Source organism: Microtus pennsylvanicus, chromosome 6, assembly GCF_037038515.1.
Source record: "Microtus pennsylvanicus isolate mMicPen1 chromosome 6, mMicPen1.hap1, whole genome shotgun sequence".
Classification (NCBI taxonomy): domain Eukaryota; kingdom Metazoa; phylum Chordata; class Mammalia; order Rodentia; family Cricetidae; genus Microtus; species Microtus pennsylvanicus.
The window spans coordinates 21,786,942-21,812,290 of NC_134584.1; the positions used below are offsets into that span (position 1 = coordinate 21,786,942).

A 25,349-nucleotide genomic window follows, 5' to 3' on the forward strand; every position below is an offset into this window, starting at 1 on the left:
CAGAGACAGCAAACATCTGTGACTCTTAACATGTTTCTACAGATTATTTGATCTTCATTCAGTTGTTAAATTCTTCTGAATTCTGAATTCCTAATTAGCAGATGGATTGCAAATTTCTATTTCTCATATTTATAGAATGAGGCTGCTTTGGTGATTCACTGAGACAGTTATGTGGAAGCAGTTTGTCAAATGCAACAGTTCTCAAAGAACTGGTGACACAGATAATCGTCCCCCTTCAGGCAGCAATGCATTCTGCAGGACAGCTAGTCAAAACAACAAAGCAGGTGTTGATTCCCCTGGACTCAAACATCTGCCCTCAGTAAATTATAATCAAAGGAGACATTGCTATATTAACAATTGGAAAGGAGTTGCTTGACTAAGTTTCAAGATATAGCTCTAATTTCGAAAGGACACAATAGCCACATGTCTGTAAATTTCGTAGTAAAAATGTACTACAGCAAACATGGGTTAGTAGATACCTACCTACACCAGACATCTCAGGAACAGTGGCAGTGTACAAATCTTTTGTGAATTTTGGCTCATTGTCATTGATATCATGGATTTTAATGATAAATTCAGATTCCGGCTCCACTTGCCGCCCAGTCTTTCTGTCTATAGCCTTGGCACGAAGAATGTACAGGGATTTTTCTTCTCTGTCTAACTTCTTTGCAGCATGAATGTCTCCTGTATTTTCATCTATAACAAACAGATTGCCAGCCCCATCGCCTGTCAAGATGTATTTTAAATTTCCATCTCCTTTATCTTGGTCAGTGTGAAGCTTCAAAGAATAGAAAAGAAAAATTCCATAAATATATGGGTGGACATTACAGTGAAAACAATGTGATATGCACTAATTTCTCCCCATATTGTATTATGTCAATCATGATCTGAATAAGTATCTCATATTAAAGGGAAAGTAAACATCTCAGATTTTGTTATTCTTAAAATATTACACAATTATAGTCACCATAATTGGATGAACTTCTACTATAAATAGTACTTAAATTCTTTCAAAACATAGTAGTTAAAATATACTTCTGAGAAGAATATTACCAAAATGTAAACCTCTATTTACTACAAGAGAGAAAAATATATTCTTCTCCATTTTGTGCTTGAAATATCAATGTGAGTTACATTTTAAGCAAATGAACTCAAAAATATGCCATGAGGCACTTATCATTTATTCTATGATTACTGTAGAATTAATTCTTTACTTTTTAGCTAGTGTTGTCCTTTGGTGGCATAAGCCTGTGTATGTCTCTATGTTTATGGAATTCAGTCAGAAAGATGAACAACTTTAAATGTTCAATCATTTGCAGTATGACTTTTAAAAAGTGCTTTTCCACTATCACGTTCTCATACGTGAGAAAAGATCTTCATTTTAAATTGTATAAACTTCAAGCAATACAAAACAAGTAGTGATATCTTTTTGGCTAAGTCATTTCTTAAAGAAAAAAAAAAGATTAGTTCTAACTAATGTTTATTGGGTAAAGATAACTTCTTAATAAAAGCAATCTCATGGAGGAAATTCACCTGTAAAACAATGTCTAAATTAACCTCAGATGAATCCAAGATACCACAATAATGTTGATAGATTAAAAAAAACCATTATGAATATATAGACAATCAACTTCTGAGAATTTAAAATAAATGGACTAAATAATAACACCCTTTCTGAATTGAATGAAACCTTAGTTTAGGCAACAATTTTGGCTAATATGTTAAATGGAAATAATTTTATCCTTCTATATTGGTAGAACATCATGATTTAACAAGTTTTTGGTTTTGAATGATTAAATAAAAATATTTTATGAATTGATCCCTCACAATTTATTTTTCTGCGGTGAAAAATAGAGAAGAGAGTGGATGTGAGATTATATGATATTGACCCCAGGGTACAATTTCAGCTTGGCAGAGGCATAAGCAGTAATATGCTATATATAATGAGAACAATAAATCTAAATATGTTTTGTTTAAATTACAAAGGATCACATTTCAAATATAATGGGAGTCTGAACTGGCCCCACCCCTCTATTTTATTTTCCCACATGGACCTTAGTCATTTGTATTTTGAGGGAAATGTATTTCACCTCCATTTCTAATACTTCAAAATGAATTGTCATATAAAGCACTTCAGTCCTTAATCAAACAATGGTCATATACTAAGAATGAAAAAATATAGAGTCAACAAATGAGTATATTTAATGGGGTTACACACAGGAGCATCAAAAGATGGTTGATTAAGAAACACATGTGATTCAAGCACCCACATTACAAAAGCTTATGCCATCATGAGTGACATTTTGTCTCTGGAGCTACATGTACACTGCTTCTGTTAATGTAATCTTGGGTAGGAATGTTGTGACTCCTTTTTTTCAGAAGCTTCTCCAACGCTTTAAGTTTCCTTTACCTTTGAGTATTAGGTGCTCTAACCCTTTCTTCAGGAAGGAACATTTCAATTAAGAGGACTCTAAGAAAGACATGGCTAGAAACCAATTATGAGTGAGTACATCCCATGTTCATCTTTTTGGGTCTGGGATACCTCACTCAGGATAGTGTTTTCTATTTCCATCCATTTGCACGCAAAATTCGAGAAGTCATTGTTTTTTACCAAAGCGTAGTACTCTAATGTGTAGATATTCCACACTTTCTTCATCCATTCTTCCATTGAAGGGCATCTAGGTTGTTTCCAGGTTCTGGCTATTACAAATAATACTGCTATGAACATAGTTGAACAAATGCTTTTGTCATATGATAGGGCATCTCTTGGGTATATTCCCAAGAGTGGTATTGCTGGGTCCAGGAGTAGGTTGATCCCGAATTTCCTGAGAAACCGAAACACTGACTTCCATAGAAGTTGCACAAGATTGCATTCCCACCAGCAATGGATGAGGGAACACCTTCCTCCACAACCTCTCCAGCAGAGGCAATCCTTGGTGTTTTTGACCTTAGCCATTCTGACAGGTGTAAGATGATATCTCAAAGTTGTTTTGATTTGCATTTCCCTGATTGCTAAGGAAGTTGAGCACGACCTTAAGTGTCTTTTGGCCATTTGAACTTCTTCTGTTGAGAATTCTCTGTTCAGTTCAGTGCCCCATTTTTTAATTGGGTTAATTAGCATTTTAAAGTCTAGCTTCCTGAGTTCTCTATATATTTTGGAGATCAGACCTTTGTCTGTTGCGGGGTTGGTGAAGATCTTCTCCCAGTCAGTAGGTTGCCTTTGTGTCTTAGTGACAGTGTCCTTTGCTTTACAGAAGCTTCTCAGTTTAAGTAGGTCCCATTTATTCAATGTTGCCCTTAATGTCTGTGCTTCTGGGGCTATACATAGGAAGCGATCTCCTGTGCCCATCTGTTGTAGGGTATTTCCCACTTTCTCTTCTATCATTTTCAAAAAAAAAAAAAAAAGAAAGGCATACATAGATGTAATATACTTGGGAAGGAGATAAAGACAAGTTCTACTGAGTAATTTGGGAGCATGAAGACCATTGGAGAGGGTATAATGGAAGAGCATGGGGGAAGATAAAAATATATAGCTCAATAACAACAATTAAAAAAAAATATACAAAGACTTTTATTTATACTTGTGCCAGAGAGAATTCTCAGCACAGCAAGGAATGTCTGGAATCCTTCATTGAATTTCAAACCCCTCTCATAGTCACTTTATTCAGGATTGTTTGAGTAACTAAAGTTAAGCATGAGCTTAATGCTTCATAAGCTGTCAGATTAATTCATATCTTGTTTATAAGAATGCAATTAGTTTAATTTATTACTATTGGGAATGGTTGTAGATGTTGAATTTTTAATAAAAAATTTTTGGGAGATTAAAAACTGACACTTAGAGATGGCAACAAATTACTTATTTATTTATTGTTTGTTTATATTCTGCCAAATAAGATTCTTCACATCAACACTCCTCAAAGAGGAGTTTATAGCAAAATTTCTCCTCATTCTCTAGCCTCATTAAAAAAAATGAGTTCCTTTGTACTCACAGAGCAGGTTGAGGATGGGAGGATGGGAGGAAGTGGAAACAGGGATAGGAATGCAAAATTTATAAAAGATAAGTTTTTAAAAATAAGGTAAAAAAGAAATAAGAAAAATAATAATTAAAAATGTGTGCTGTTTCTACACATTTTGCTATAAACTCCTCTTTGAGGAGTGTTGATATAGAGAATCTTATTTGGCAGAAAATAAACGAACAATCAAATAAATAAGTAATTTGTTTGTAGAACCTTTATCTCGTGATGGATGGAGATAGAGACAGAGACCCACACTGGAGCACTGGACTGAGCTCCCAAGGTCCCAATGAGGAGCAGAAGGAGGGAGAACATGAGCAAAGAAGTCAGGACCACGAGGGGTGCACCCACCCACTGAGACAGTGGAGCTGATCTATTGGGAGCTCACCAAGGCCAGCTGGACTGTGACTGAAAAAGCATGGGATAAAACCGGACTCTCTGAACATGGCGAACAATGAGGGCTGATGAGAAGCCAAGGAAAATGGCACGGGGTTTTGATCTTACTTCATGTTCTGGCTTGGTGGGAGCCTAGCCAGTTTGAATGTTCACCTTCCTAGATATGGACGGAGGGGGGAGGACCTTGGACTTTCCACAGGGCAGGGAACCCTGACTGCTCTTTGGACTGGAGAGGGAGGGGGAGAGGAGAGGGGGGAGGGAAAGAAGGATGGGAGGAGGGGGAGGGAAATGGAAGGCTGGGAGGAGGCAGAAACATTTTTTTTCCTTTTCTCAATAAAAAAAAATAAAAAAAATGTGTGCTGTTTGGCTGAAAATGCATATTGTAACTGAAAGTCAAGAGCAAATGTCTCCTAAAGCCTAAGGCGTTTGGTTAATGGGTTTACACATTCCAAGGAATAGCAGCTAGGATACAGCCTTTAGTTAATAATTGGGAAAGTTGAGGTTTTTTCTGACTTAAAAAAATGTGATTAATGATAATTTGTTGATTATATGACTTTTATATCATGCATAATTTAGATAATTATTATGTATGAACAGGGTATGATATTTACCCATTGCACAGGGGTATTTTGTTATATTTTCTACTCAAACATATTTAACAAGGTTTTGAAATCTGCTTGTCCTGTGTGATGGAGAAGACAATGAATTACAGAATGCTGGGAATTAAGTAGTATATCACAGCTACGCTTAAACAAATTACAACGGTGGCAGATTTGTTTCCACTAGCTCCCTTTTAGACAGTCTTCTGAGTCAGCAAACCCAATTCCTATTAGCAGACTGAAATATGAATTCGAGTGAAATAGAGCAGGAACAACCAATAAAATATTTAAAGAGGTGGTGGTGTAAGCAGTCCAAGAAAGCTCTCAACCCAGCTGCTCGATGACATCCGAATTAGCGATGACAAAAGCCAACACAGACTGTAACTTTTTCAGTGATATATCTTTGTGCCTTAGCAGGGACCACTGGATTCTTCTATACCAGCAGGTATCAAAGGCTTTTCATTTATTTATTTTATTACAGATTACTCAAAAGGCAATTGCTAAGACTAGTAAAATTTCTAATCACCATATAGCATTTCATATATACTGACAGTATAGATTGTGCCTTGACTAATGAAAGGGAAAACCTTGAATGAGGGAAAGCAATATAAGGAGGGTGGCTATGATTTACCATTCTAAAAAACAGTATTCTGGACATCATTATGAGTCTTCTGTCAAACACATATTCATTGGCAGGTTATTTCTTGTTTCAGTTTTCAAAAACTTAAGGTAAACCATTTTATTATTTCTTGCTTTATCATTTTGTGGCACAAACTCATTTTAGCCTGGCCTAGATCCTCAAGGACTTCTTGATCTTTGATGTGAACCCCAGATGGAAAACATGTTAATATTTGGTCATCAAAATAAACATTTGGAGATTTAAGGCTGTGCAATTAAGGAAATGGTAATTTAAGTGGATAAGAGATATTTATGTAATCATGAAAGTGACATTATCACCATGGAAAGAGAAATGTTTGCATGTCTGTACATTCTGGTAGAATATCTTTTCTCTCAGTAAGGTAAATTTTGCATAATAAAAAGAATGTAAAGTATTCTAATTCTGTACTTTTTTACTTTTGTTTTTAATTGTTTTTAATTTAAAGAAAGGTTGGGGCAAGTTGAATGTGTGTGGCAGAGGAAATGATTAGAAGGAGATAAGGGATGTGAAATCATGACTATAATAATAAATTGTGTGGAAAATTTATTTTCAATTAAAAAATGAAGACCTGTTTATCTCAATATTCATTAACACATCTATAACAGAATTCTTGCACCTAAGGCTCAGAGAATATGGGAAAAGAAGGACCAGATAATTGTAAGAGCCAGGAGAACAGGAAGCTTGTTGTTTGTGTCTCCTGTAATGGTCAAAATCATTAGCTGCAAATCTTAGTCAAAATGTTTGGTTGAATATGACCTGAAAAAAAAATGTCAGCAATAGATATCTAACATGGACAGGAGAAGGCATAAGAGGCTAGACCCTACATGAAGAAATACAGGCAACTCAGCAATGCTGATGGCAGGAAAAATAATTTTCACCAGGTAAAAAAGGGCACGCTAATTTGTTATTTATATGGAATGGGCAGCCGTGAAACCATATACATCCAAGTAACAGTATACAGATCGTTTTGGATGTTCTTAACTAAAATTGAAAGAGAACAAGGCAGTGTACATGAGAATATGTGGAGGGAGAAAAATAGAAGGGTGAAAAGCTAAAATTATAATTTCAAATGTTAAAATCAAATAAAATATCAACTTTGATGTCACACACAGTTCTTGAAGGAATCCTATAAATTATGATTAAAAATAGAGATGTTACATAGCTCAATCATATTTTCTAAAGCAGATAGGAACTGAGAAATGCATTCCATAATTATCTTGATAGTTTTATGGACATTGTGTACTTCTAGCTGTTTTACATTGCTCTCCAGATTGTGTGTTAGAAACCATTAATTAAAACTAGTCCTAGAGAGTATCTTTGAACCAAATTCTTAAAAAATTTACTATTACCAATTATCATTGGTCTATAATCTTTTATCTTTTCTTAATTAGATATTGTAATGTGGTAGTGCTGTTTCAAATTCTGTCCCTGTCTCCTCTCTCTCTCCCTCTCTCTCTCTCTCTCTCTCTCTCTCTCTCTCTCTCTCTCTCTCTCTCTCCCCCTCTCTTTCTCTTTCTCTGTCTCTTTCTGTCTCTGTCTCTCTGTCTCTCTCTCTGGGTCTCTCTCATTATGCTTACATATATTCTCCTTATGCTTACATATATTCTGAAAAACTAAAAGTTAAGTGTCCATAAATTTTTTGTTTTAAAGTAAATCTCACTGAATTAAACCTTATTTCTTGAGAAACAAAAACATCACTTAATGAGTAAACAAAGTTGAATTTTGAAAGTTACAAAGTTGCAAAAAAGCTAACATCAATCAAATAAATACATAACTAGGGATATTTCACATCAAAATATTTGATATTCTATGCAGTATCAACATAACACATAAGCCCTGCTGTGCTTTCTTTACTGCAGTTTCAGTATCTGCAATATTTATTAAAGCTTGTTTTATAAGTCTGCATTTCTTTCATTTTTTATTGCAAACATTAAAGTTTATATTCAGTAATGCATCAAGTACTCTTCATAAGAAAGCTTATCGAGGCAATAATTTGACTTTTATAGCAACATTATATAATTTAAATCAATTATTACATAGTAAATTTGAATATATGACTATTATTAAATTTATTTACTATATTTCAACAATATTTAAAAATCAAATACAACACATGTGGCTTGTTCTCCGTTGCATTTATAATACTTTTCTTTCTACCTTATCATGAATACTGTCTTAATTAATGGCCTCTTTCCAATACATACAAGTATAAGTATAGATTTTTTTTATGTTTTTCGAAATCTACATGTACGAAATTAAAGCAGACAAAAAATTTGAAAGAACACATGGAGAAATACATGGTATTAAATGTAAGGGTAAAGTAATTGACTATATTATAATTTCAAAAGAATTCTTAATTATCATCTGTAATATTACACACTGTTCTTGAAAAACAATCAGTAATCATTCTTATTCTTATTTTTTAAGTTTTAAAACATCCATATCTAATGCAAATGGCTCTAATTATAAGTTGTATATTAAGGTTGGCACAACCTAGCTTCCATCCTACCCCATCACTGACTTTTGGATATGATATTTCAGTGTGTGCCTTACTAACACATATTTGCTAAATCAACTGCTGAAAACTTTGCAATTGCATAACACCATTCCTGTATAAACATATCTGAGACTGGATTATTTGCAAGGGAAGAGGTTTATTTTGCTTAGAATGCTGGCAGCTGAAGTCATAAATAGAACATTGCTAGCTGCAGTAATTATATTATGTTTGATGATATCACAGCTAGAGTACAAGCCAAAACAAGATATAAAATGAAAAAAATGAGTAGATAATTCATTAAAGGCCACCATGTGTTTTTATAGAAATCTCATTGCTTAGGAACAGAAGTCACAGAATACTGTTAACTCTGTCTTATTTTAGCACCCTCAAAGACCAAATTTCCTTACACTAAGCCTTTGTTAGTTACTGAAGGTTATGAAATATCTTGCTATTACGATATCGAAAATCATGCTCCAAACATGGGAATTACTGGAAGACTAAAGTGGATCATATTTAATCAATAACAAAGACTGGTCCTCTCAACTATTTTATGTGGATTCTCTCATATTTCCTTTATAACACACTCCTCTCATATATGTTCTACTATATTTTGAGAATTTATCATGTCAAAAATATTTGTTTCTGCCATATTCTTTATTCTGTTTGCAATGCCGATAATTCTACTACATTTTGTACTTTCTTATGCAATGATCACATTTGCCCACCTAGATTCGTACAATGGATTATTACTTAGGACTCATGATTCTCTTTGTTTTTTAGAAATACAGTAACAAAACCCCAATCTTCAATATCTAAGTGAATTCTTAAAATCACATTCTTAAAATATGGCCATGGCTTTAGATTGTCTTAAATAAACATAAAGACATGCACAAACCAACTACTTTGATTGTTTTCATGAACTTCTATTCCTCAAGAATGTTGTGTATATTGTGATGTATGTACTTGTGTAGTATATGAACTTCTATGTATTAGTGTCTGCACATGTTCATGGATACCTGTCAATAGATCTCAGAGGTTGACTTCCGATGTCCGATTCTATCATTCTCTTTGTTTACTTTTTACAGCATGGTCTCTCACTGATTCTTATTTGCCTGTCTCCTCACCCTCTCACACCCTTCACTTGCTAACAGGTGGATATTAGCATTCCTGAATCTGTGGCCATTTAGCTCTAAAAGTCCATTCTTTTTGTCCCAATCATTGCCTGCTAATTAATTCCATAGAATTTTTAAAAAGAAATAACATTCATTTAAATCTCAAAGAGTTACACTGTCTATGAACATGTTCAAATTATATTGATGAAAGATTTTCTGACTGTATATAAATTTTCTTAATTTCTATAACTGTGAAAATCTCAAATAATGTGTTACATGCTTACTTTTACTTATAAATAATAATATGATTTGACTATAGAGTTTTAACTCAGTTTAGAATATACTAGGACTCTTCCTGTTGGTGTTTTTATTTTTGTTTTCCCTGTCTTGAAACTGGACCTTTTGCGCTGCCCTCCTGTGGTGACCGTAATGAGTAAAATCACTCTGTTTGAAAGAAAGCTAAATAAAATTTATAATTATAGTAATTCAGATAAAATTTCATAGTGTCAGATATCTACTGTGTCATGTAAGTCTTCATAAAATGCAGTCTGCATAATTTATAATGGACTGTTATGGTCTCAACATAATAAGCAATTATCTACTGTAGGTGAAAACAAAACGTCTCTAAACAAACTTCCTCCACTATTCTGTTTTAAATGGTTGTCTGGCTCTATGTAAAATAATTAAACTTACTCTATGAAATACTTCCAATTACTGTGATGTGTTAATCTTTTAGTTTTAAAAATTCACTGAAATTGAAAAATTGTAAGATGCTTTATTTTGCCATGTATTGGTCACCTGTTACTTTTTTAAATATATTTTCACAATCTTATCCTTAATATAGCACAAAGCTTTGAATTAATATGTAAATCAGTATGGAGAACAACCTAACTTTTATTAGGTGATTTTTGTTTGACCTGGTCAAAAATTGTTTAATAATAGACACAAGTATTCACATTAGTTTTCTATTTTCCTATAAAAACATATTAGAGAATTAAAATGCTTCTCTCGTATGGGAATTATTCAATGGTTGTACATTAATCAGAATATCACACTAATCTATACATAAGCTTAGGAACTAAGAAAGTTCTGATATATAAAGCAAAAGAATACAACATAATCAGCTTTTCACCACTGATATGAAGCATGTATTCCAATATAACAAAAAGTTTAGACTAAACAATTATACATTTATATGTCAGTATTAAATATTAAATTTTTCCACATTTCTTTTTTAATTTTATTTTTTTAATTAGATGGTTTCTGATAATTTCTTATATCATTTAGATTCTGAAAAGTATTTTAACAGTGAGTACCTTCACTATTATAAAATACAACAATTTTGTGTTTAGTTGTCAATTTTTTCTCAGTAATCATGACATTTTATGCATAATCAAATATTTTGTGCAATCGTCTTGAGATGTTCTATGAACTTTTCTATTGATTAAAGTCTACTAGAAGAATCACTGCACAGAGTAAAAACTATTTTACTTATCACCATGGGTTTCCGATTTCTCTCTTAAAAATTCCATGCCAATTATCAAATTATTCGGGATTGTGTAAAGACTGACAAAGAATTACAACTTACTATTGTTGTTAATATCATTATTGGAAAGGAAACCACAATATGTCCATCCATTAGCTGCCAAGAATGCAGTGCTTTATTTCCAATACTGAACAACTGATGTGATTATCTGAAGCACAGAAGGAAACTGCACGATGAGAGTTAGTTCAACAGTTTTAACAACAGAGAACTTTCCAGTGTCTTTTTTCTGATTTTATTGGCTGGATCTACATTTAAATATACTCTTTAATAGGAAAATTTCAAAATAGTCATTTTTCTCAAAACTGCAAATCAGGAGATATTTCAAGTGCATATAATTTATCATAATGTATATATACATATATATATGGTTTTATAATGAATGAAATACATCTAGAAATTATTGAACAATGATAATTTGTGAAGTGTTAATTTGTTATTTTATTTTCAAAATGCTATTAATTTAAATATCTTTCATTTTTAATATAGTCTTGTAAATTATATGGTACTGATTTCAATTTTTTGAATGCTTAACTTCTCTCCACATAAATAATTAAATTATTGGAATACATATTGTTTTATAGCACAAATAACCTTAGTAATTTTATTGACTGTTTGTCTAATACCTATTTAACTTACAATACATGCTAAACTCACTTTCCTGAATCTGCACATTCATGCACAACATTCGTATTATTCCACCTGACACATACCTTCCAATAGTCTAGAACTGATGTCATCATGTTAGATCTGGATTCTTCCAGTTATGTCCACTTTCCAGGTGCATTCACCTAAGTAGACTGATTATGAAAACATCTAAAGCAGAGGAGTTATTAGCTATCTCTGAGTCCAGTGAATTAGCAGCCATACCTTGCATTTCATTGCTTTAATTAGACTTTGGAACACATACCTAAATTCCACCTAATTAACATGAAAATAGTTATAAAACACGATTTCAAAACTTGACCTTGTCCTGTACATCTCTATAAATGTATATGATTTATTTTTTTCTCTCATAACTTACATGCCCGACACTGACTGAAATGTCTGCAAAAGAATACATTAAGAATGGCTGTCGATACTCACATAGAATTCACACTGAATGCCCACAGAAATTTTCATTTCCTCTAACTTTTGTGAGCCAAGGAAGGGAAAGAATGCTAGCAACAAAAGCATTAGCAAAGCTCCTGACATATTCGAGGCCACTCTTATCACAACTCACACATTTCAGCTTCCTTTCATCCTTCTGAGTTCATAAATGCTAACTCTGCTCCTTTCAACCTTGTTCTGGCCTTACGCAAAGCTAAAATAGGCGCCTCTATTTCCATCCTTGACCAGAAAGTCAAAAAAGAATATGTGTTCTCTCTGATTCAAGTATTACTCACTGTGAACATGGTCAAGATGAAGCATACATTACCAGGAGAAAATGACAAGAGAGGAAATTAGGAATCACTCATTGCTCTTATTATATCTCCTGGAATACAGACAAAGGTTGCAGCCTTGAACATATTTCAAGAGGCAATTTTTACACTCTAGAGCATGTTATCTATAACAATGTATTTCCACTCCCACTCTTTCATTCCAACTTTAAAGAAATATAAGTTAAATAAAGCTAGTAATACCTGTTGTGTTCTCAATGCATATAATTCATTAAGCATACTATTCGCAGCCAGAGCACAATGTTTATAATGAATTACTGATGTGATATTATGGATGCAGGTAAATCAAACCTTATAAAGGAAGTACATTATTTACAATGGAATTTATTTCAGGATATTTACATCTAAAGTTTATTTCTTTAAATTGCATATTGTGGTATTGATATGCACAACTCTTTGGTCTTTTTCTTTTGTTTGGTTTGATTGTGTATGTTTTCACTCTGCTATGAGCACTGTAAAAAACAAAACAAAAACAAAACAAAAACAAAACAAAACAAGAAATCTAGGGAGATTTTTTTTTCTTTTCATGCCCTGAATATAAGTACCATTAGATATCATTTGATATAAACAAACAAACACACATACACATGTGCACCTGCACTTCTTATACTCTGAGCTGTGCTAAGATAAAAACTAATTCACTATTGTAGTGTATGTACAATGTGAGTACATAGAGAAAGCACCACCACGTGCTCAAAGACTGCAACACTGCATGGAGAATACATTTAATATCAACAGTATTTTACCCTTATGAAACAAAATGGAAGATATATATGAACTTTGTATGTGTGAGAATTTAATGGTAAACATGGTTGCAGTAAAGTGAAAACCTCTTTATAGTTTGAGAAGAATGAGAGAGATGGGTAACCAAGCAGTTTCCCCTCAAAGGCGTTAGAAGGGAACAAAGCTATGATGCCTTCCAAAGAAGAAAGTCATGAGGCAGTAGAGCAGAAAGCCAATCAGAGAAGGTGAGAAGAAAGTCCAGGGCACCTGCAGCTTTTAGGAATCAGACATACAGCTCCAGACATAATGTTTACTTAGAGATACAACATATATCAAGCCACACAGAATTTAGGGATATAATAAGGAGGTCAAGATCAACAACACAGGAGAAACAAAAATGGAGTGACATCAATAATTAATTTATTTTCTCTGGAATTATATTTTCTTTTATGTTTGAGTGCATTCTTGTGTGTCTGTTCACGCACTCATACACACAGGAGATCAGTCTCTGATATGGCTCACTGGTTTCTGTCCATGTTGGTGTTTAGGAGAGTTTTCTAATGACCCGGAGAAAAGTAATTTAGTTAGGACGGTTGACACACCTATCTATGACTATCTAGTACTACATGCAAATTCAATTGCAGCTGCCTTTTTAATAATGTTTCTTGGGGATGAAGTTTATATCTTCATGGTTACAAGGAAATCACATTATCAAAAATGGTGTCTTAGCCATATTTCTATATAGTATTTTATTGGGTGATGTTCAGTAACCATTTAAGATGACAGCAAAATAATGCTTCTCTGGACTCAGAAGATAATGCTAAACATTGAAGAAAAGTATCCCGCTCTTCCACTTTATTTGAAGAAGGGGGCCACAGTTACTAAATGCAGTTGCAGTGAGACTCTTAATTTTAAGATGTATCCCTGGACAATGGTATCAGATAAATCAGATCTTTGTCTAATTTTAAGGTAATAACTGAACCCTAATTATTAATGGGCTTTTAAAATTTATTGCTAAGGCTTTGAAATGCATTTCCTTTCAGTGTTCAGGAGTTTTAAAATAATTGTCAAATGTTCTTGGCCTCGGAACTTCAATTATAGATACAATTGGAATGCCTGATCTAAAAAACAGTTTAATCATGTAAATATATTGAAAGTACTTGAGTTCAAAGTACCATCATTTTCTTTAGTGATTTGCCTTTTTTATGCTCCCATGCTCAGTTATATTTTCTTTTACACACTATTATATAAAATATTCTTCATTAGAAGAATAAGCCATATTAATAACTAATACAGAGCTGGCATTATGAATTTAATCACAAGCATTTACTTATATAATGTTGTCCATTAATACTATCCCTTCCAGTTTTAAAGCTTTCAAATTATTTCAACCAGAAGGAACACTACTCCTCAAGTTTCTATGAGAGCATGTGTTAACAACTATTTCTTAGAATGGATTCTTTCCTTTTGTGCTGATCCTTCGTTTTTGGCTTTAATATGTGAGTGGATGTGAGGGTTTTAAACAGTGTTTCCAATAAATTTTTGCCTGTTTAAACAAAGCTAAAATACCAGCAATCAGAATGCTGTATTGGAGTTAACATGCTTCAGGTTTTGTTTCTTTGTAATTTGGAGACCAGTTTTCATAGCAAAAGTTACTCGAGTGCTAACTATGTAACCATGCCTGAAAGGGACTGTGCAAGATTTATGTTTCTTCATCCTGAATGCTGGAGTTACATGGATGTGCCTCCAAGTGCTATGATTCCTTTGTTTGCTTTAGTTTTTCCTTCCTTCCTTCCTTCCTTCCTTCCTTCCTTCCTTCCTTCCTTCCTTCCTTCCTTCCTTTCTTTCTTTCTTTTTTGTTTGTTTCATTTTTAAGTTTAGTTCAGGCAGTGGTAAAGTCATTATCCTCTTACCTCAACCTCTTCCCCTGGATTAATCTGAGGCACAATACGTTGTGATGACATTAAGCTGAATGTCTTACACAGTACTTTTCAAAACATTTTCTCTGTCATTCTCTCTGTCACTTTGATAAGATCGTAACTGAATATGAAGAAAGTTCCATCTTTAGTGGAACCCAGTGATGAGTTTCTACTTTGGGAAACAAACAAGACTTGATCACATTTTATGTTCCCACTCCTCCTCCTATATTGCAAAGATGCAAGAAATCATCTTACCCTTTAGGAGGATGTCTGCCTCTTCATTTTCAACAGTGATTGACTTTACTCATATAACTACTGACTATTGAAACCACTTTAATTCTTTTGTGTCACAAGTGATCTGCAGTTTTATTTTTTCCTCGTGTAGGAGGGAGTATTTCACAAAGAGCAAGCATAGATGAAGAGAGTACAGATGGTACATAGACATTTACTCTATGTAAAAATGAAAAGGATACTGAGCGCATTTCTACTAGTGACTGAACCTACAGTGCAACACTGTGGGAAAGCACACGAGCAGCAAGACACTGTAAGACCTGTGAACACTTGCAAGCACCCTAAATCATTGCTTGTAAAACGAAGCATTTTGCATCCTTTCTCTGATGTTCTCTGCTTGCAAATGTATATGAATGCCTTATTAAATGGGATACAAAATTAGCTTTACAACTGGAAGGGATAGTATTAATGGACAACATTATATAAGTAAATGCTTGTGATTAAATTCATAATGCCAACACTGTATTAGTTATTAAATGTATTATTTATATATTTGTATTATTTGTATAATTTAAATAAGTATTAATAAAATATTTGCTTATTTCAAAAAATTGATGCTAGGAAATAAACCAAATTCCCTTGGAACAGAGGTAGATATAAAGAAAAATTAAATCCATATATATTTATTTTGTCTATTCCATACCTTATTTCTCATATAATATGAGGAATATTATGTAATAATGAAAATGTTGTCCTCGAACATTTGCTTGTTTTAAACATTAGTCCTAAATTATGGAGATTATGATTAGCAAGTAATCTTAAAAGGAAATCTACAGGAGAGGTTTCAAACTTATGCTGTATTATTCTCAGTGTTCTTTACAAAAGATGTGAAGAATTAAAAATAGCAGATATAAACTCATTTTTAATATATAAAGTAATTTACATGAAATATTCAATACAATTATACCTAAGTGATGATGCTAATTGCATTCTAGCTATGTTGACCTCTACTTATAATCTTGATATCAGAAAGGAAAATTTTCTATAAAAATATGAGAATAATTATTATATGTATTCTCTGAAGCATATTTATATCACTAATTCCACTCCATAAAACATAATTTTAAGAATTCACAGGGTAATTCAATGCTCATTTGCAGTAAAAAATAAATTTCAATAGGAAAAAACTGCATCAGTGATGTTCCTCATAATACAAAACTCTTCTGGTCCAGTGGTAATATGCTATTAACAGGTTATTGGGTTCCAAGTAGAATGAACACAAAACCAATGTGCATATCAAGGTCAGATTGTTCAAGAGAATACTTTTGGGCAGTACTTATGAGCAGCTATAGAAATATGGACAGCAACAATAAGCATCAGAGTTAACTTATTATTATTAGCATAGAGTCAATAGTAATATGCAGAGGTAATTAAAAACTCTAATGAGAAAAGAAAACTATCACGTCAAGGTATGTTGAAATATTACTTAAATTGAAAGTGAAATAAAAGTGTTTTCAGATAATCAAAACCAAATAAACATCATGAGTCTATGGAAAAAATTATATCAAGTATATGCCAAAGATTTATAGACTTCAAAAAAGGCATAAATCAATAAAACATATTAATATTTTAAAATATAACACTGGATAAGCCGCAAATTTAAAACATTGTATCAACAGTTCAGAAATAAGTAAACTGAAATCCTGAATGCTAAATTATAACAAAGATAAATCATACAAGAATCATTTTCAGACATATGTATGTAAATTAGAATGAGACAAAGTGACTCACGTAAGATATTTCTAGATGAACTATGTTTGATACTAGGCCTGCTCTGGTCGAAATGGCAATAGTCAGGTTGCTAAAGAGTATGTGATGTGGAAATAATAATCTTGAGGTAGTATATATTTCAACTTTGGAGTGAGTACATAGACAGCTACTTAATATGTGCATACATTGGATTCACAACCTTCCATAGAAATTATGTTAAATTTTATTTTATTAATGATAAAGACTTTTTAAACAAAACAGCATAGATGTAAATTTCAAATAGCTAAAAAAAGGATAAATAAGTAAATGATTCTTACAAATATCTTATTTCCATTAACAAATGGAAACAAATTGTATATCCAGAAAGTATAACCATAGAATTTTGAACTACTATAACATACATTTTCTGAGATGGCAGAACATTATGTACTACCCGACAAATACAGCACACAAATTATTTTCAGGCATATATGAAAAACATACTGAAACAAATTTTGACATGATACTACTAGTACTGCATTGTTGTTATAGGATGAAACCAATGAAATCAAAGTCCTGTAAGAATAATTTTTAAAGAAATGAATGTGTTGTAAACTATAAAGCGGTCTCAACTGTGTTCATAATAGCATTATTTGTAATAGTCAGAACCTGCAAACAACCTAGATGCCCCTCAGCCAAAGAAAGGATAAAGAAAACATGGTACATTTGCAAAATGGAAATGTACATTTAAAAATGTACATTTGTACATTTGCAGTAAAAATAATGACATCTTGAAATTTGTAGGCAAGTGGATAGAAGTAGAAAAACACATCCTGAATTAGTCACCCAGACCCAGTATGACAAACACAGTATGCACACACTCAAAAGTGGATATTATATATAAAGTGAGGGATAACCATGGCCCCAGAGAAGCTAGGTAACAAAGAGAATTCTCAGAGAGACACACATGGTTCCCCTGGGAAAAGAATTAGAAAAGATGTGAGAAAATTGAAAAGGGAAGTGAAAAAGGAGGGTGGAAGGGAAGGGGGAGGAGGAAAGAAAAGGGGGAAGAGAACATGGGGGAACAGGTTGGCCGAAATGGGTGTGGTACAGTAAGGGAGAGCAAGAAAAGAGATATCTTGATTGAAGGCACCATTATGGGTCTAGCAAGAAATCTGACACTAGAAAAATATCCAGGATTTCACAAGGATGACTCCAGCTGAGACCCTAAGCAATAGTGGGGAAGGTGCTTGTACTGACCTTGTTCTGTAATCATATTGATGACTATGTTTTGATTATTATATGGCGAGGGGATGTTTTTTTTTTTTTTTGATCCAGCCTATTTGGGGTTCTGTATGCCTCTTGAACCTTCATAGGTACATCCTTCTTCAGGTTGGGAAAGTTTTCTTCTACAGTTTTGTTAAGTATATTTTCTGGACCGTTGAGCTGCACTTCTTCTCCTTCTTCTACTCCAATTATTCTTAGGTTTGGTCTTTTTATTGTGTCCCATATTTCCTGAATGTTTTGTGATGAGAGTTTGTTGGACTTGCTGTTTTCTTTGATCAGTGCGTTTATTTTCTCTATGTTATCCTCAGACTCTGAGATTCTTTCTTCTATCTCTTGTATTCTGCTGGTTATGCTTGTTTCTGTAGTCTCTATTCGTTTACCTAGATTTTCCATGTCCAGCCGGCCCTCTGTTTGTGTTTTCTTCTTTGCCTCCATTTCATTTTTCAAATCATGAACTGTTTCCATTATCTGCTTGATTGTTTTTCCTTGCTTTCCTAGGGTATCATTCACTGATTTACTCAATTCCTCGAACTTTCTGTTATACTTCTCATCCATTTCTATAAGGGCGTTTTTTTATACGCTGTTTAAGGGTGTCAATCACTGTCATGAAGTCAGTTTTTTCTCCTTCTTCATGATTAAGGTGTTCATGTCCTCCTGTTGTGAGGTCGCTGGCTTCTGGTGGTTTCGTGTTGTTTTTCAGATTGTTGGGTGAATTCTTGCATTGGCGTCTCCCCATCTCTTCCTTCCAATATTCTCCTATGGATCTTCTTTTACAGGATCAGGTCTTCTTGCCAACTGATGTACCTTCCAAGTGATGTCACTCCCCCGTGATGTTTCTCCTGGAGTCCAGTTCCGATCTCCTTGCTGCTTGGTTAGCTTGCAAACAAAGGCCCACCCTGCTTGCTGCAGGCAGGTTATGGAGACAAAGGAGCTACCACCTTCCCCTTTGCACTCACCTTCGGGTTCAGTCCCAGCGCCCAGGCAGGCTGAACAGGGAGGCACTCTGCCCCAAGAAGGGAGGGATGGAGGGAGACAGGGGGTAGGGGGATCTGGATGTAAGCTGGATGGGATAGGAAGAGAGAGGAGGTACCAGGCAGTGTAGCCCTGTAGGTTGATCAGGAAGTGTAGGCGGGCTGTTCCCGGGTGCCTCAGCACTCACTCACCACAATGATGTCTCACTAGGTGCCCTGATCGAAACTCCATGCTGCTTGGTTCGCTCGCAGACAAAGGGCCCACCCTGCTTGCTGCAGGCGGGCTATGGGGACAAAGAAGCCCCCGAGCTCCCCTTTACCCTACGCTTGGGGTTGGGACCCAGCGCCCAAGCAGGCAGAGCAGGGAGGCTCTCTGCCACCAGGGAAGGGAGGGGGGAGAGACACAGAGGGTGGGGGGATCTGGATGTAAGCTGGATGGGATAGGAAGAGAGAGGAGGTACCGGGCAGTGTAGCCCTGTAGGTTGATCAGGAAGTGTAGGCGGGCTGTTCCCGGGTGCCTCAGCACTCACTCACCACAATGATGTCTCACTAGGTGCCCTGATCGAAACTCTGTGCTGCTTGGTTCGCTCGCAGACAAAGGGCCCACCCTGCTTGCTGCAGGCGGGCTATGGGGACAAAGAAGCCCCCGAGCTCCCCTTTACCCTACTCTTGGGGTTAGGACCCAGCGCCCAAGCAGGCCGAGCAGGGAGGCGCTCTGCCACCAAGGAAGGGAGGGGGAGAGAAACAGGGGGTGGGGGGATCTGGATGTAAGCTGGATGGGATAGGAATAGCGAGGAGGTACCGGGCAGTGTAGCCCTGTAGGTTGATCAGGAAGTGTAGGCGGGCTGTTCCCGGGTGCTGCAGCACTCACTCACCACAATGATGTCTCACTAGGTGCCCTGATGGAAACTCCGTGCTGCTTGGTTTGCTCGCAGACAAAGGGCCCACCCTGCTTGCTGCAGGCGGGCTATGGGGACAAAGAAGCCCCCGAGCTCCCCTTTACCCTACGCTTGGGGTTAGGACCCAGCGCCCAAGCAGGCAGAGCAGCGAGGCTCTCTGCCACCAGGGAAGGGAGGGGGGAGAGAAACAGAGGGTGGGGGGATCTGGATGTAAGCTGGATGGGATAGGAAGAGAGAGGAGGTACGGGGCAGTGTCATTGATGACTATGTTAATTGTCATCATAGAAACCTCATCGAGCAACTGAAGGAAGCAGATACAGAGATCCACACCTGTATCTCTCCCAGAGTTCAGATGAACAGAGGAAAGAGGAATAATATCATCAAAGGGATCATGGCCATAATGGGGATACATACCCACAGAAACAGCTGTCCTGAGCTAGTGGGAACTCACTGAATACTGACTGACATCAGGGGAATCTTCATAAACCAAACTAGGCCCGATGAATGTGGGTGACATTGTGTGGCTGGGGTAGTCTGTGGGATTACTGGCAATAGGACCAGGATTTATCCCTAGTGTTTGAACTGGTTTTGTTGGAGCTCATTCTCTTTGGAGGGACACCTTTCTCAGTCTTGATATGGGGGAGGGCTTGGTCCTGCCTCATAGTGATATAGTGATGTATCAGACTTTGTTGACTCCCCATGGGAAGCCTTAACCCCTCTGAAGGGTGGAAGGGGGTGCGAGGATGGAAGGTGGGGAGTAGAAGTGGAGGGAGCAGGAACTGGGATTAGTATGTAAAATGAGAAAAGATTATTTTAAAAAATATTGAGCTAGCATTTTCTCTACTAAGGAAAAAGAAAGCATTTCTCATCTTTTGCTAACTTGGTCAACTATTATTCATTCACTAATTTATTCATTATTAATTCATTCATTCATTCTTAAATATGCATCTGTGTCTCTAATTTTAATAAGGAAAATATTTCTTTGAGTGAAAATTTATTATAATCACATTCTCATAAATGTTATCTGTGAACTTAATTTAGCATTCAATACATGTATCTCATTATGTACTTAGCTATTGTGTATCTACTCTGACTTCAGTTACCTCATGAGCTCAATGTAAAGCACGGTGAGAGTTTTTGTAACCTTTTCCTAGCTTCGTTTCCATGGACACCAACACAGCAAACCTGTGATACTTAATACAGGTCAATACGTTTTCCTCTGTGCAGATTACAAAATATTTGCACGTGAGAAAATCAAATATTTGTGGCTGTCTCCAGTAAATACCTTTGTTCCAGAAAATACAAAGTGCCATCGTTCTTAAACAAACAGACATACATCATTCATTTATAGAACAGCACTAATGTTTCATCGGGCAATGCAGGGCTAATTAAACTCCCAGTTTCTTATGTCTCCTTCACCCAGAAATAGCATTTTGGCAGGTAGCTGTCATAGCCTGGAAGTGAAAATACCATTGAGCTTATTGTAGTCACAAATATCATTTAGGATACAGATGACTTCATCTATTCTCTCCTTTTGCCAAGAGTTAACAGTGTTCTGCTAACTGTGTTCAAAGGAATTTTTAGCATTCATTGAATAAGATGCTATGAAGTACAAAAATTCATACCAAAACTTAGTAACAAAATTATAAATAGATATCTACCATATCTAACCATTTCCTACATGGGTAAAAGATTGGTTTATTTTGTAGAAGTTACAAATTTTCAGAAATGTAGTTGATCGATACACACATAGAATCTAGAAACTGTTGTTGCTTAACATTGAGAATTCTCCCTAGCATAAAAATAATATATGCTGTTAAACTTTGTATACCAAATGTAAAGTTTCATCACAGAAACATGTGTGAGAAGAGCAAAGAAGGACTATATAGTATTTTATGTGACATGTCATGATCAATCTTAAATTTTAATTTTATAAAGCATTAAAATTATAGCATTAATTGATAAAGACTAGATTTAAAAAATTGTTTGAATTTCTATCAAGTGTGGTGACATATCATTAATCCCAGGACTCAGGGGGAGGAGGAAGGATCTGTAAGCTAGAGGCCAGCTTTCCTACATTGTTAAGTTCGGCTTCTAAAGTAGCCAGGACTACATAATAAGACGATGTCTCAAAAACACAACCAACAAGTAGAAAATCAACAGTGTTAAATAATTAATGTATATACTAATAAAGCAAATATTTGAATTCCCTAACCTTTTTTGTTGTATGATTATACAATACAATTTGAGCTTAGCATTATTTGGAAAATTTCCTAAGCCTTGTTTCCTATAAGAAAATGTCATGTTGTATCATGACTATAACAATGGGGAATGTTGTCCTGTGTCAAACCAGATGTTATTTTCATCCTTCTTTTTGTATATAACTAAATCTAGAGACATAGCTATTTCTGCTGATTAACTTCTTGTCTTTTTCCTACTTATCCCCCTTTCATTATCTTTTAATATTTTTAACTATATTGCTAAAGCAATATGTGTAGGATTTATCACCTGCATTCTTTGAAGTAGATGAAGAGATTGTTGGCATAATATAAAGAGTTTAAAAGTCCTAAAGCCAATAGAAGCATAAGGGTTACTAAAAATTATGTTGAAAATACTGACAGTCTTTTATAACACACTTAATAGTTAAAGCTGTTTTCAGTTACATATACAACAACAAAAATTAAAGTTCTTCTATAGGGATCAAGGACCTAACAAGACCACCCACAGAACAACTATCTTGGGCTCACAGGGGCTCATAGAGATTGAACTGACATCCAGGAAGCCTGCATGGGACAGACTTAGGACTCTGCATATATGTTACAGTTCTGTAACTTGGCCCTCTTGTAGAGCTGCTCCTAACAGTGGGAGCAAGAGTTGTGTCTGACTCTGTTGCCTGCTCTTAGGAACTTTTCCTCCTTCCAGGTTGCCTTGACCAGGGTTACTAGAAAAAGATGTGACTAGTATCACTTCAACCTGATATAGCATGACTGGTTCATATCTCTTGGACGCCTGCCCTTTCCTGAAGAGAAGCAGTGGAGGAGGTGGTAGATGGGGTGAGGGAGAGAGGAAGTGGTGGGAGGGACTGGGAAGAGAAAGAAAGGGGAAACTGCCATCAGAATGTTAATAAAGAAATTAATTAATAAACATGCAAATAAATAAACTTCCTTAAAATTAAACTTAAGGATATATAATAATAGCTGCAAATCTTAATTCAGTATTATTTGATGCATAATTTACTTATAAATAAGTATTAATTTATTATTTTTTTCATTTAAGATATGGAGATTGCATTGGAAAGGAAGTAAGTCTAATTCTATGTTATGAGGCATTGTACAACAGAAGTAGTAAAGATGAATGTTCAGTAACAGTGTTGGTAGTTCATGATAGAAGATGGAGCTTTATTTTGAAGGTGATTTTTTAAAATTTTTTTTATGGTTTATTTAACTTTATTTTATGTGCATTGATGTGAAGGTGTCAGATCCCCTGGAACAGGATCTTCAGACAGTTGTGAGCTGCCATGTGGGTGCAGGGAATTGAACCCGGGTCCTCGGGAAGAACAGTCAGTTCTCTTAACCGCTGAGCCACCTCTCCAGCCCTGAAGGTGATTTTTTTATGCTGTGGTGTAAAACTAGCCTGGGTAAGCTGTGGTGAGTAATTGGTCATAATATTTAATATTTTTCGTATATGTTCTTTTTTAAATGACTGGGCTATGAAGAGAATTCTGGAATAAATGCATTCATAAATCAGAGTATGGCTGCTGCATACACTGAACAAAATAATGACAATTTAAAACATTTATAAAGCTATTTTATTTGGATTCTGAAAATCATTGTAACTTACAGTGACTGCACCAGGTAAACTTCAGTAAATTTCAGAGTCCATTTCTCTTTCTAATCTCACTTTTCCTTGTTATTTCTATATCACAAATTATATATAAAATTTCTATAAGCAGAAAGTGAGCTGTTGCCCATTATACTATATATTCTTCAGCACACAAATGAGCCTCTGTAAATATGCAGAGGATAAATTTCCATAGTTGAAAATAAATATAAACAAAATTCTCATCAATTTTATGTCTGCATCTGTATCCCCTCTGTTATCCAAAATGTTGCTGTAACCAATCAGAAAGCGCACAATGAAGGTCAAATATTGCTTATGAACACTGTGACTATACTCATGATGATATGAGTAATAGGGTACACAACTAGGTGTGAAAATTATAAAAATTCAACAGCTAACTTTAGAACAAAGATCTTCTCAAAGTTTGAATAGTGATAACATAGAGGAACTGAGTTAACAATTTCTTCTGACATTTTTCCTTCCTAGAGGAGGACAAAGGTGTCATGTACGAAAACAAATAAGTAGAAAATATAACCAAACCAAAACAAAAGAAGACAGAAGTTTTCAGAAGTGTTTGAGAGGTACAAGATTTGAAAGGCTCTTTCCCAAGAGTTGAGTGAGTCATTCTCTCTCTCTCTCTCTCTCTCTCTCTCTCTCTCTCTCTCTCTCTCTCTTTCTCTTTCATTTTTGACTTCTTCGACAAATTGTCATTAATATGTCTGTCTACCCATACAAGTTTTACTAGTCCTTCCTGGTCATATTATCAAGTAAGAAAATATTCCAACAGTTTTAGAATTAACCAAAGTTAACAACAATATAATTTAAAATGGAAGAAATGTCCGAATTAGAAATGTCATATGAGTCGTGAGTCTTGCAGTTATTTAAGAACATAGGATTCAATTCCAGAAAGCACATGGTTAATTGTGTGGATATGCATTGTACTAATTATTGTTGTTCTTATTTGGTTCATCATAAAACCATTTCTTCAAAGTCTAATTGAAATATTAACTTTATTTTGAGGTTCATATGCATTTCTAACTTTATAATTTTATATTATCTGTAAAATAATGTTTTGTTATTTCCTGTAATATCTATTTTGCAAAACTAAGATAAAACTATGAAAATCTCTTTCTCTTAGAACTCACTGGCCCCTTTCCCATTTTAGTGTGTGAGGAAGTTGCCCAGTGATTAATTCACCAGGTTTAATTTACCAATGCAGTGGCTCTGGAAAAAAATTGCAGATTTAATTGGAGAAATGATAGTACTTTAGTCATAAATCTGTGTCCATTTTGCACTCAATGTATAAATTTTTATGGAGTTTAAGCATATAACAAGGCTTAAAGCTTAGGTTATGATTGGTCTTTGCATATGCTAATAGTTTTATAAACATCCAGAAAGCAGCTAAAGTAATAATAAATGAGATTTGATAAATAAATAATTCTAGAAACTGTTGGAAAGAGCATTTAATATTAA

General features: G+C 34.8%; 1 protein-coding gene across 1 annotated transcript in view; it reads right to left on the reverse strand.

Moving 5' to 3' along the window:
• Positions 1-25,349, reverse strand: part of Cdh9 (cadherin 9) — a 100,934-nt gene that overhangs the window by 27,553 nt on the left and 48,032 nt on the right. Inside the window, exon 3 of the mRNA XM_075975843.1 lies at positions 484-778. Within this exon, the coding sequence (XP_075831958.1) occupies positions 484-778 (295 nt within the window). The remainder of the gene's footprint in view (positions 1-483; positions 779-25,349) is intronic.